The following is a 12,209-nucleotide window of genomic DNA, read 5'->3' on the forward strand; positions in this document are numbered from 1 at the left end:
AGCCGGTGTACCTGGAGGAAACCCACGCATGCACAAGGAGAACATGCAGCCCTGATGTAATTCATGTTGAATAAAAACATCATGCAAGTGATTTCATTTTGTTTATGGGTCACAGTACAGAAAACAGTAGTGACATCCTAACTTAAAACACATCATCACTCATGGACTGCAGGTATTCAATATATTAAATCTCTGCACAGCAGAGACGGAGACAAACAAAGGAGGACGATGTGAACAGTTGGGTACTGCTCTGTCAGAAATACAATGTAGCTGCAGTGGAACATTTTTAAAAGTTAAGGATTAAAGACATGATTAAGTTTGTTTTATAAGGCACTTGAAAATCATTTCCAAACCCAACAGACACACTGGACAAACTCTGTATGAGGTTAAATGATTAAAGCTTGACAGCAGAGGAAATCCTTAACTCCTTAAATCCTTTAGTTTAAAAAAGAAATGACACTTTTCTTCTGTGATTTGTGGCTCCCGGACACAACAAGAGCACCCTTAAACAACAAAAACAGACAAATTAAATACTGATGATTTTGGCCGTAATTATTTGTTGAAGTAGTAAAATGGACGCAGCAGTCGTAGTGTTTGAAACAAAATGAAATTGATAGACTTAAATGAAATGCAGTGTGGACCACAGCTTCGGAGGTTTGGACTGTTTCTCTTAATTTAGTGTTTCGGCAGTTAATTACTTATTCTATTGTGTTTCTCCCCTTATGTACATTTTATATTATACTGAGTATTCTCACACATTTTGGCAAACACACACACTCGCTCAAGTTCACACTGATACTACAATAGAGTATCTCTCCGCCTCCTACAGTTCTATGTAACGGTAATTCTTTAAGTACAGTGTCGTACAATCATTCATGTCCTCATCTGAAGACAGTACAATGATGCTTCTCTACCCCACCTCCTGTATCTCAGTCTCTGTTTCGGTCCCTGAGCTCTGCTCCAGCTGAGCGGTCAGGAAAGGGTTAAAGAAGAAGTCAAACCCAAACTGCAGAGCGTTCTGAGCCGTGCGCCTCCAGTCGTGCTCGATCTTGTACTGCCGTCGACTGGTGATGTTGGCGTCTTTGCACGACAGGCAGTGGATGGCCTTCAGCTCAAACACGGGCCACTTGGAGCCTAAACGACCCTCCAGTATGGTGCTGAACTCCACCAGACTTCCTGTGTTCAAGTGTAAAAGCACCGACTTGAACTCGTTACTCGCCCGCAGCACTATGTCCTTAGTCGCATCTTCATCCTCTACGATCGTCCCGTTCTTTGTCTTCCTCTCCAGCGGCATTCCCATCGTGACCTCGAATTTGTATCGATCGAAGCGTTTGATGTGGCACTCGTGCTTGGCCAGTCTTTTAAGTTTACAGAGGGGGTCTTGAGGAGGAGGGGCCGGGGCAGGAAGGGGCTGTGGCTCCGCTGAGTCGTTTGTCACCTCCTCACATAAGGGATACGGCTCACCGTACAGGCACCGCATCCAGTTCCCCATAAACACAGGCAGCAGGTTGATCACAGAATGCGGCCCGTTCTCGATGTCGGTCACACGCACGTATTTGAAGCGCCCGGTCCAGGTGACGCGATGTCCTTCAAGGTGAGAGCAGAGAATCTGAGTCTGAGCCATGTTGGCGTCTTTCCAGGCCAGAGGGCCGCACAGGTTGCTGTACTCGGGCCACGTCAGGGTGGAGTTATACACCTTCATGCCTTCAGACCTGTACACGTACATCCAACAGAAGAGCACCACGGCGCTGAGCCACACCAGGATGAGCTTCACGACGTTGCTCCCCGATAAGGAGCGGAAAACCACGATGGGGTTGAGGCTGAAGCGAGTCCAAAGCCTCAACACTACAGGCACGAAGCAAATTGTGAGTGTGACCACCATCTTTGTCACCTCCAGGGCGAGAAACCACTGCAGCAACTGGATGGTGAGCATCGCAGCCATGCCCAGGGAGAGTATAGGAAGGGCGAACAGGAAGAGGAAGTAGCCGACACATGTGCGGATGAGTCCTATTGCGGAGGCGTTATGGAGGAACACCAAGCTGAGCTCACACCAGGTGAAGCACACCAGGTAAGGCACCAGGCACAGGTAGGTGCCTTTAAAGCCTCTCAGCTGAGCCATACGGAAGAGGAGATAGAAAAGGTGTCCGTACAGCAGCCACGGCATCCCCAGGTTCAACGCCACCATGTCCCCGAGAGGCACTTTGATAAACGTCATCCCAAATATCCTCAGGAACCAGAGGGAGTCCGGCAGGATGTGTGTGAGGGAGCACGCTCCGGAGAGGACCTCCGTGAGGAGTGCTTTACGAGCGAACAGCTGAGCAGAGGCATGGAGGCTGAGGAAGGCGGTGACGGTGAAGAAGAGAGCGACAGCAGCCAACTCTGAGCAGGGGATCCAGGACTTATCAGCAACAGGGAAGGAGAAAACTACGAAGACCACCGAGAGGAGGAAGTATCTGAGAACACAGAGAGACAGGAGAGACTTTTCAGTAACTTTCTTTCATTTTACTGGATAATCAGAGATTATTCCTGGATAGTTTATTAATGTTCAGGTTACAAAAAGTTAAATAAAATCATTGTTTGCTTCTTAATAACAGTAAAATTTAAACTAACTAGCCTGAACTAAGTAAAAAGAAGCATGATCGTATTGACTCTACAAACGGACGTGGTCGTCAAACAAGAAAAACCTGAACAAAACTACACTTTAAATTTGCAAACAAACCTCATTGCTTCTCCTCATTGGAGCAAAAGAATAAATGTGTTTACACAGCAACGTAAAAATACATCTACTTACAAATAAGGCTCTAAGTGAGTCCATCCAAAGTTGGTCTCAGCCTGCTCTAAGTCTAGACCAGGTTCAAAGTGAGTCAGCAGGTCGGTCAGGGCCCGGAAATTCTCCCACGCCTTCGAATTCTGTAATAAAAAACCTCTTCAGATTAGTACATTTACACGCTAGGACACTAACATCAAGCTATTATTTACAGCTAGACCCATTCATTAATGCCTTAACCAACAATACTGAGTAAAAATACAAGCTCTAAGTGTTCGTTTGTTATTAGGAGTCATTAGTCACTAACCTGAAACACCCGCAGCGTGCAGATGACCATGGAGAAGAAGGAGAGGTAGAAAACCAGCAGAGGGATGAGGAAGATGAAGAACTCAATCGTGAGGTTGGAGATGATAAAGAAGAAGATGAGTGCGTTGACGTGGTGCGTGGGGATCAGAGCGCTGAGCCACTGCATGCCAGCCCGCGACGCCCAGTCGATGAGGTGCTCCTTGATCTCCAGCAGAGCGTGCAGAGGGAACTTTAACAGCTGGGGGAGGAACAAGAGAGGAGCAGCGCAGAGTCAGTGCATTTAGTTCTCTGAAAAGTCTTGTGTAAGTCCCACACTTGACAAGTGAATGGCTTCTGAACTAGTTGTAATGTCACAAAATCACACATCTAACTATGTGTTAATAGAGTCTCATGCACAGCAGTCGCATTGAAAACAAAGTCTGAGCACTTCCTACCTTTTGGTGTAAGGGCAGTTCATCTGGATGCTTCACGACCACATCATCGTCATCGTCTTCATCGTCACCTCCAGCTGCAGCCATCACTGGTGAAGGTGCGACGCCCTGAGCGTACTTCTTAGTCATCTCAACGAAATCATCAAGACCCACATGGGAGCTGGCTACAAACACACATAAGAACACATGTTTATTTATGTCCTAAAACTGGAATGAGTATGAATAATGTATTTACTCATCTTGAAACATTTTAAGCAAGGAAATATTTACAAATTGTATTTATGTTTCAAATTGATTTGGACATCCTATAAGCTGGTGCCATGTTTCAACCACACATACCTTCACTGGTGACCATAGACTCCAGGACTCTCCTCTGTTTCTTGGCCGAGCTGTTGAGTGGGCCCGGGGAGACCGGTGAACCTGTCAATACAAGATGGTAAAAAAATCCCCTCAACGTCCAAATGGTCTTTGCCTCTTCTTAATACTTAGAATGTTGAATATACTACTTCTAAGGCTGCATATATGTTTAAATAAGAATAACAAATGTGCAGTATCAGTATGGTCAGTTATAACACATCCTCTGTCGTACCCGGCTCGGCGTGGACGTGTTCAACGTTCTCCAACATCTCAGAAACAGCCACCACCTTCTTCCTCTCCGGGTTTAACTTCCAGTACATCAGCAGAGCTGCTTTCCTCACTCCTCTCTCAAAGCGCGTCTCTGTGCACAACTTCTTCACCTCCTCGAAGTTCTCCAGTGTGATGCCTGAAAAACAAAGCATGCACGCTGATGACGAACTCTCCCCGGCATCAGCTGACATTCATAACATCAAACCAAAGATTTTAAACTGGGGTTAGCAGTGGGAGGTTGTTTTACCTTTCCTGGCGCCTAAGCACTGCTGCAGCAGTTTGACAGCGTCCTTGCGTCCTTGTTTAGCAGCCTGGATGAGCCAAGTGACCGCTGTGCAGTTGTTCAGCTCCTCGTCTTGTTCTTCTGCCAGCGCCAGGAAGTAACGCCCCATCTGGACAAAAACACACACACAGACTGTTAGACTATAATGTGACCTTCTCTCAATATGTCACTCTAAAATAACATCACTTGGCTCATCTGTTCTGTACTGAACATATGGTCATTAAAGTCAATTGTATTTGCAATACGTTTGGTTGACACTGACCTTGGTCTGTGCTTTAGCATCTCCTGACTTTGCTCTCTCCTCCAGGTCCTCAAAACTGACCTCCTCCTCGGGCTCTTCTGAGGGAAACAGAAAGTTACCGAGTGAACAAACACTCCACAGTAGATTGTGTTGGTCTTTAAAATTAGGTGCACAGTATACTACAGATTAAAAAAACAGTGTAAAACAAAATGCCTTCTTGTGTCGCCGTCTTGACTTTAAACGAAACACAATCAAAGCAAGCATTGGAGCCATATCACATACAAACATTCAAACATGTCTTCCTGACCCAGCTGTCTAATCATGGCACAGGAGAGTGACAGTGCTACGTCCGGGTTATTGTAACTATAGGGCCTTAAACTGCTACGTCTGCTGGTTTTAAAATACTGTGCACAAATAATCAAGACATAAAGAGTCAAATCAGAACAGTCTGGTTTAATGTGCCAGTTGGTGACACGACCATCAGATCCTTCCAGAAAAAGCCTCTCTCCTGACATCTACTTTCAGCTGATGAGCTCTGCGTCACTCAAATCCCAGAGCCTCATTCCAGCTCTAACTCACATGGAAGATGTCTCACCTTTGTCGTCTTTAAAAAAAACGAATGAGAGGAAATCTTTCTAAGCATGTATACCAGGAAGAAGAGAGGTGGCAACAAATGTGGAAACACTTTTAAAGATGCAAAACGCCCACAGGCTGTAAGTGATACTGGTGAGCGAAGAGGTGGTGTGTCTGTGCCCGCCCGTCTGTGCAAAAAAATAAAATAAAATAGGATTAAAAAAGGAAGCAAGCCGCTTCATCCTCCGCCTCAGCCCGAAAATAACTGTTTGTTCAGCAGAGTCAACAGCAGCTGCTCGCTCCCCATCGCACACGCTTACACAGTGATGCAATCCGTCTCCATTTTGACTTACGTTGGATAAATTATGATTATGTGTTTACATGTAGACAGCTAGGCTCATGGTACAGGGTGTGCATTTTTAGGGGACATAACCAGGACTTATGGAAAAACTGAGGTGTCAGGTTTCACACTTTCCAGTATTACTCCATATTAACATATCATGACATCACTGCACAGTCATGCGACAAATTAAAATGTGATATTCCCAGAGCAGCCAACTATTTGAACTTCACATCCAGGATGTGGTCGTTGGGAACTCATCAGAGTCTATAATAAGATAGGGGCGAGACAGGTTTTTCTCCTGAAGTCAGCAAAGTAGGAGAGGCTGCTTTCCATGTTGTGGTAATGGTTGTCATAGTGACCCTGCAGTACACACAGTAAACTGGAAGTGTTGGCTGCAGTGATTGGTGGAGTAAAGGAGGGTTAAGTAAAGAGTGTCAAAGGTCACTCAGTTGATTCTAACCTGGTTCAGGTGTGGGAGGAGGCTGAGGAGCCTTGGCAGCTGTGGATCCGGATGAGGGACTTCCTGTGGAGGCTGCGTTGAGCTGAGATCTGCCCACCAGAGAGGGGCTCCTGATGGGCTGGCGGAGAGGGGAGGCCGGCGGCGTGGACTGTAAGGATGAACGGGAGGACAGACCCGGAGAAGTCCGAGGGGAGGCATTGGAGGTAGAAGGTGACGGCGTGGCAGGAGGCATTGGCATCGTGAGTTTAGGTTTAAGGTGGTCTGAGGTGGGTGTGGTTGTGGAAGAAGATGAGATGGACGAGGAAGAGCCAGGCCTCAGGGTGGAGGGAGATGAGGAGCCGGGTTTTGGGGCCGCTGAGTTGCCAGTCTGCGATGGTTCCATGGCTAAAAATAGAAGACAGCAAATATGTCAAAAATAAAACTTAAGTTACCATAACAGTGATGTTTGACAGCAATGCTAAAATTTCAGTGCTATGAGCAGCAGATTGTAAGAAAGAACATAGCCAGTGCAAAGCAACTGACAGAGACACCGTTTGAATAAGAAGGAAGTCATGAAGTAACATTTATTTTCAACATTTTCTCTTTGTATTTCAAAACAATCCCTCCACTCACTCTGCTGTTTCTGGCAAAACTGTAGTGCACAAACAAATGACTGAATCTCCTCCTGACTTTATTGCCAAAAGTGTGTTGGCAAAATCCTTTTGACTAATCAAAGTATAATGATGGTGATAGGATGACTTTTATGATTATTTAACTAACTGACAACCTCATTTGCAAAATAGAAACATTTAGAAATACAACATTTTAAGATGAGATATAACCTTCCAAGTCTAACAAAGTTTTCTGATGAAAACAACACTTACTGCAAAAGATATTAAACTATGACATACAGCTTACAGCTGACAGCCTATACGTCTTTAAAAAACTAAGCACAGTTTGTCTCAACAGTTTCATCCTGCAGAACACAAATCCATATTGCATTTTAGTTTGGCTGTGTAGAGCCTGTTTTCTGTGAAAGCAAACCCGCCATGTAGCCTGCAGTCTATTTTTGGCATTATCAAGTGAACCCTGTGCAGCTACGTGGAGAAGGAGACATCCTTGAAGTGCCCTGAACGGAAACGTGATGAGTCCTGTTGCAATTTAGGGAACCCCCCCTTGGCCAGCAAGAAGAGGCTCAAATGACCCTGATGGAAAAGCTGGTGTGTACGTAGAGGTATCTTAATAGTTATCCTAATGTAGCAACCAGTAAGCGGTGTACATACAGTACCACAGTCTTTATGTAACCGACATATAGCTGACAGTGATATATGCGGCAGGTAGCTAAAATAGTCATTGGTTTTGTTGCTAATGCTAGCATGCATGTCCATCAAACATGTCACTGCTGTTGTCTCGCTCACCTTTACCGCAAACACACCAGTTGATTTTAAATCCACCGAGTGAAAAAGCTTCAAGAACTATCTCAGTTTCTTTGCTTCTCTGTGTCCCAAGTCATTCTTCTCTTGCGCTTCTGGAAAGTCTGCCTGTCTGCTGGCTTCGTGTGGTCAAACTCCAAACATACACAATGTCCAGGAAAGTCTGCCAGCTGCTCCACTTGGAGACCACGCCCACTTCCTTTCTTGCGTGTTGTGATAGGACAAAACTGAGGACTCGCTTTTTGAAATGTGATTTGTTTGGCTACAACGGCAGGAAGCTAAAATAATTTCTCTCAGTCAAAAACAGTCAACTGTCGAGTGACTTATGTATTACTGATACGTTACTGAATATCGGTAGTTATTTCGGATAATTCAGCAAGAAAACACTCAATTAAAAGGGTTATATTCCAAAACAAGTGTGTAAAATAGAGTTTGAGACTTATTTAAATGTTATTTATATTTATTTTTTCTTAATCATTATTCGATTACTTTTTCTGTTCGCAAATACCGCATTACAAATATTCTACCAAGAGATGGCAGTACATCCCATGTTGTTTGATTCATTATCAAAACATTATAACTTTTTTCTTCCACCCTATTTTAACTGTTTAAGTTATTTATTAATTTTTTGTTATTTTTCTTTGAATTTCCAAATAGGCTACTTAATAATGTATGATTGTGTATTCAATCTCTATTGTGTATAAGTATCTTAAGAGAGGGAGAGAAAGAAAGTACTGTGACTATTTAAAGCCAACAAAATCTAACTTTTTTAAAGACCAGGTAAACCATTGTAAAAAAAAATGCATTGCTTCAATTTTGTAAGCATAACAGTGTCCGCACATTTAATTTTCATAACAGTTTAAATTTATCCTTAAAGTTAAAGGTGTTGATCTCTCACGTGTAGTGGAAATTTCTCTGGGACATAATGTTAGCTCAAAAACTATGTTCAATCACATGATCCAAATGCCATTGTATGATTTGCACACAGATTACAGGCAAATGCAGTAAGAGTTAAATAGCTGGCATTTAATTCTGTAAATTGTGTGTGGATATTTGGATTGGATATTTTCTGCCTGTTATACAATGTTTGAGCCCAAACGTAAACCACTGAGGGTTTGTAAGAAGTGTAGCTTTTTGCTCACTCACATGCACAATGCCACCTTCCTTCAGGACCCCTGGGGAACAGACAAGGGAAGGATAACATTAAAGTTCAGTAGAGGGGGACTGAGGCAAAAAACAGTTAAACGACTTTCAAAGAGAAAAAGCAACAGGACTCAGGGGAAGGAGTGAGATTAAAAGTCTGGGAATGAGAGTAGATGCCACATTGTGGGAAATGAAGGAAATGGGGGCAGTAATTGCTTAACTGCAGCTGCATTGAAGCAGTTATGTAAATGGCTCTCTATTAGTAGATTAGCACAATCCAGTTGAGAGGATAAGCGGGACCCTCATACTGCTTTTGCTCTTTCACGTGCACACCTTCAATATAGTATATTATTTGATCTGCCTTTTAAACGGTTTAGACACATATGCTCTCATAGAAGCAAGTCTCAATGAAATCAGGCAAAGCAGCTCCAGACAGATATTTGTAATTATGAGCTTGTTACGTGTCCAAATCTTTTGATTATGCAAATCCGAGGAGATTTGTTGGGGCCACTCCTGCCCCTGCCAGAAACAGCCCCAGTCAACACGTGCAGGATGGGACCATTTGGGCATTACTTGAGTGATTGGAAATTGAAACAAGCTGGTCGTCTTGCTCCGGCCTGCTTGTTTTCCTTCTCTGTATCCCCACGAAGGCATGACTTATTCTGGAGCTCAAGTGATTAAGTCTTCCCCATCATCTTCTCTAATCTCTTATCTGGTAGGCCTGTGTTATCATTTGCAGTTATTAAAAGCTGAGACAGAATAGAGTTATTAGTCCAAAATACACTCAGCCTCCTCTTCGTCTTCTTCTGTGTCTTGGTAACAGGTAATACACAGCACAGGCCACCACCCACGGTCTCCCCCGGCTTTACTGAAGACTCTCGCAGGAGGAGAGGCCTGAGGAGGAGGAGGAGGAGATGAGGTATGGTCAGTAACTATAGCAACCGGAGGGGTAATGTGAGAACGGACATTGACTGCAGTGAAGAGAGAGTATTTCCATAGCAAATGGAAAAGCTATTCTGACCTTTGAAGTTTCTCTCTGTGGGGAATGGGCTGTATTGTTGGATGGACTACAGCAGGCTGACACTCTGGTCAGTTTTCACAGCCTTTGGTTTATTTTACTTACACTCTATGTGCTCTATTAATCACATACAAGCTTGTTTATGTTTTTCATGACACTGATATAGAAAAACTACTGAACCATCACTCATATGAACCTGTTATTATAAACTCTTACAGACTGTCATGCTTAAATCATCAGGCACTTCCTTTATACACTTTCTACTGTAAGTGGGGAAAACTCAGCTCCTTCCTGCGGCTTCAGTCCCTCCTTCAGCTGCCAGCCCCTCTTTGTATTGATCTGTGGCTATTTTCAGGCCTGAAGTGGAAAAGAAGCAAAAACAGAGGAAAATTCAGCAAAAGAAACGATGGAAAAAAGAAATAAATGTTGTTGCCATGAGTCACAACCCTCCAGATCCTGGCTCTTGTTCTTCTTGAATTTGGTTATGCCTTGTTTTAAAGGGGCTGAGTCGGGTGACGATTGTAAAAATTGGAGGAGCAGAAGCTAAAATATCCTGACTTTGAGTGTGGTCCAATGCAGTTCTTTCAAACCATCACACCTCCTGTTTTAACAGGAGTCTTCCTGTTAAAATTTTAACATCTCAAGCTCTAGCCCAGATACGTCTGATGGCATCATCAGGGCGATTAATTTTTTAACTTTGGATGCTCCCTCCACAGTGACAGAGTACATCATACAGCAGACTGAGTTGTTCCCTTCTCTACAAGTAAAATGAACTTTGGTGGAGTCCCTCTTTGGTGAGATATTAAAAGAAGGACGACAAATATTATTAGTTTTGTTGTTCAAAGCCAGACAAAGAACCATTTAATTTTATGCAGAATGTAGTTCATGTAATCACAGAAGCCATAATGCTGCATTTATGGTCACAATTAAACAATACATCTTGTATTTACATTTGTAGCCCCTGGTACGACACTGTAATCCTAACACAGCTCTTAAACCCTTGTGGTTGAGTCATATACTTGTGCTGTTGCTACATTAAACAACTTTTATTATGGTTCAGGGTGTGGACAGTAACTGTGCATTTAGAGCAAATAAATGGGTGATCTAATGGAACATTTAAGAACAGTAATTCCATTAAACACCTCATAGGTCAGCAAGATGGTCAGAAACAGAGAAAAGTCTCTCTTACGATGTTTAAAAAGCTTCTACGAATCAAAGAAACTACACTGTTTTCTTCTGGTACACACAATGTTGACATCTTCTTATGTTCATGTTTTGAATTAAGTTTTTGGGGATGGACGGTGGAACATACGGCTCAGATTTTTAGTGACTAACGGCTGTGACTCATGCACTGGAAGCCTAATTACCCTCACATGAAAGTTTTACGTCACTACTGGCACTCCACACTGGGAACTCAGGGTTGGATTGTGGAAAATAGGTCAGTTTGGTGGCTGGCGGCAGAAATGGACACAAAGGTGTCGAATGTTTTCTTTTCTGTGAGCTTAAAATAAACTCTGTAGACGGATTATTAGATATATTCCTGATTTGATTCTCGGGTCCCCTCTGAATTACGAAGGCTGCTTCTGAGAGCTTTAATACGTTTTATCTTCCAGCAGTCATGAATATGTTAAGCCTATTATGGACAGCTCTTATGCAGATGCTAAAACTAAAGATGGTTATGTAAAGTTATTGAAAACAGGGACTCCTCATAAAGAGACGGAAACAGGCTGACTGACTCTCCTGTGATCACTGCTAATGAGTAAGGCTGTTACTTTTTTCCCATGCAGAAGCCAAGTCTCTAAACCTTCTTTTAGAAGCAAGCTCAGAGGGCTTTTCACCTACCATCACTTTTACCCTTTAATCATCACCTGAATCTCCTGACACCTTAAGGTTGTTCTTTTATCAGAGGATGAGCTGGCACAAGGCCTAATCACAAGGGTATTGTGACGTCAAATAACAACAATATAGAGTTTCCTTCTCCTGCATAGTTCTTGCAGGGAGAGCTTGGTGCAAAAGCTGACTCCCAAACATACCATGTTGTGGAAATCAGTAAAAGTACCTCAGGCAAATCAATTAACAGAAACACTCATTACCGCTCTCTGACACAGTTTCGCTCTCTGAGTCAATCCATCACCAAAACAAAACAGAGCACACAGCCATCCTTCCTCTATTCCCTCTCTCTCTCTCTCTCTCTCTCTCTCTGCCTGCAACCACAATGTTTTTACCGTATCTTTAACTCAAAACGCATTCCACTTTTGTTTTTCTACTCAAACTCACTCAAAATGCTCCATACACATTAGCTTAAAGAGTGACATAACAAAGCCCCTGATTCGGGATGACTGAGCGACCACAGCAACAGAGGGTATAATGTAGACTATAGAAAATCCTCCCTGACTGCTCGCTCTCCTTCTTCCCCTTCTTATGGCCTGTGTTGCCCTGCAGCGTTGTGCTGCATATGCTGCAGCCACAGAGAGCTGTGATGATGTTGTGTAGCGCTGCTCATGAGAGGCAGACAGTGGAGAGGCAGAGACAGGCAAGCTGTGCGGAAGTAATGCCTCCCCCAGAATCTGGGTCACACTCACACCACTGATTATTTTACCTAGTT

The 12,209-nt window shown here is 43.5% G+C and overlaps 1 protein-coding gene across 1 annotated transcript; it reads right to left on the minus strand.

Annotated features, from left to right (window-relative positions):
- Positions 1-97: 97 nt before the first annotated feature.
- Positions 98-7,553, minus strand: wfs1b (Wolfram syndrome 1b (wolframin)). Its single transcript, XM_069669929.1, has 10 exons — positions 7,429-7,553; positions 6,032-6,415; positions 4,677-4,753; positions 4,379-4,523; positions 4,094-4,267; positions 3,844-3,924; positions 3,508-3,668; positions 3,075-3,311; positions 2,792-2,910; positions 98-2,453 (listed from the first exon to the last, which is right to left on the minus strand). Exons 2-10 carry the CDS (start codon positions 6,411-6,413, stop codon positions 911-913), a joined length of 2,919 nt encoding a protein of 972 aa, XP_069526030.1. The 5' UTR covers positions 6,414-6,415; positions 7,429-7,553; the 3' UTR covers positions 98-910.
- Positions 7,554-12,209: the final 4,656 nt, after the last annotated feature.

This window comes from Semicossyphus pulcher, unplaced genomic scaffold (assembly GCF_022749685.1).
Source record: "Semicossyphus pulcher isolate SPU_LCO1_2020_fin unplaced genomic scaffold, fSemPul1.0.p SCAF_2, whole genome shotgun sequence".
NCBI classification, from domain to species: domain Eukaryota; kingdom Metazoa; phylum Chordata; class Actinopteri; order Labriformes; family Labridae; genus Semicossyphus; species Semicossyphus pulcher.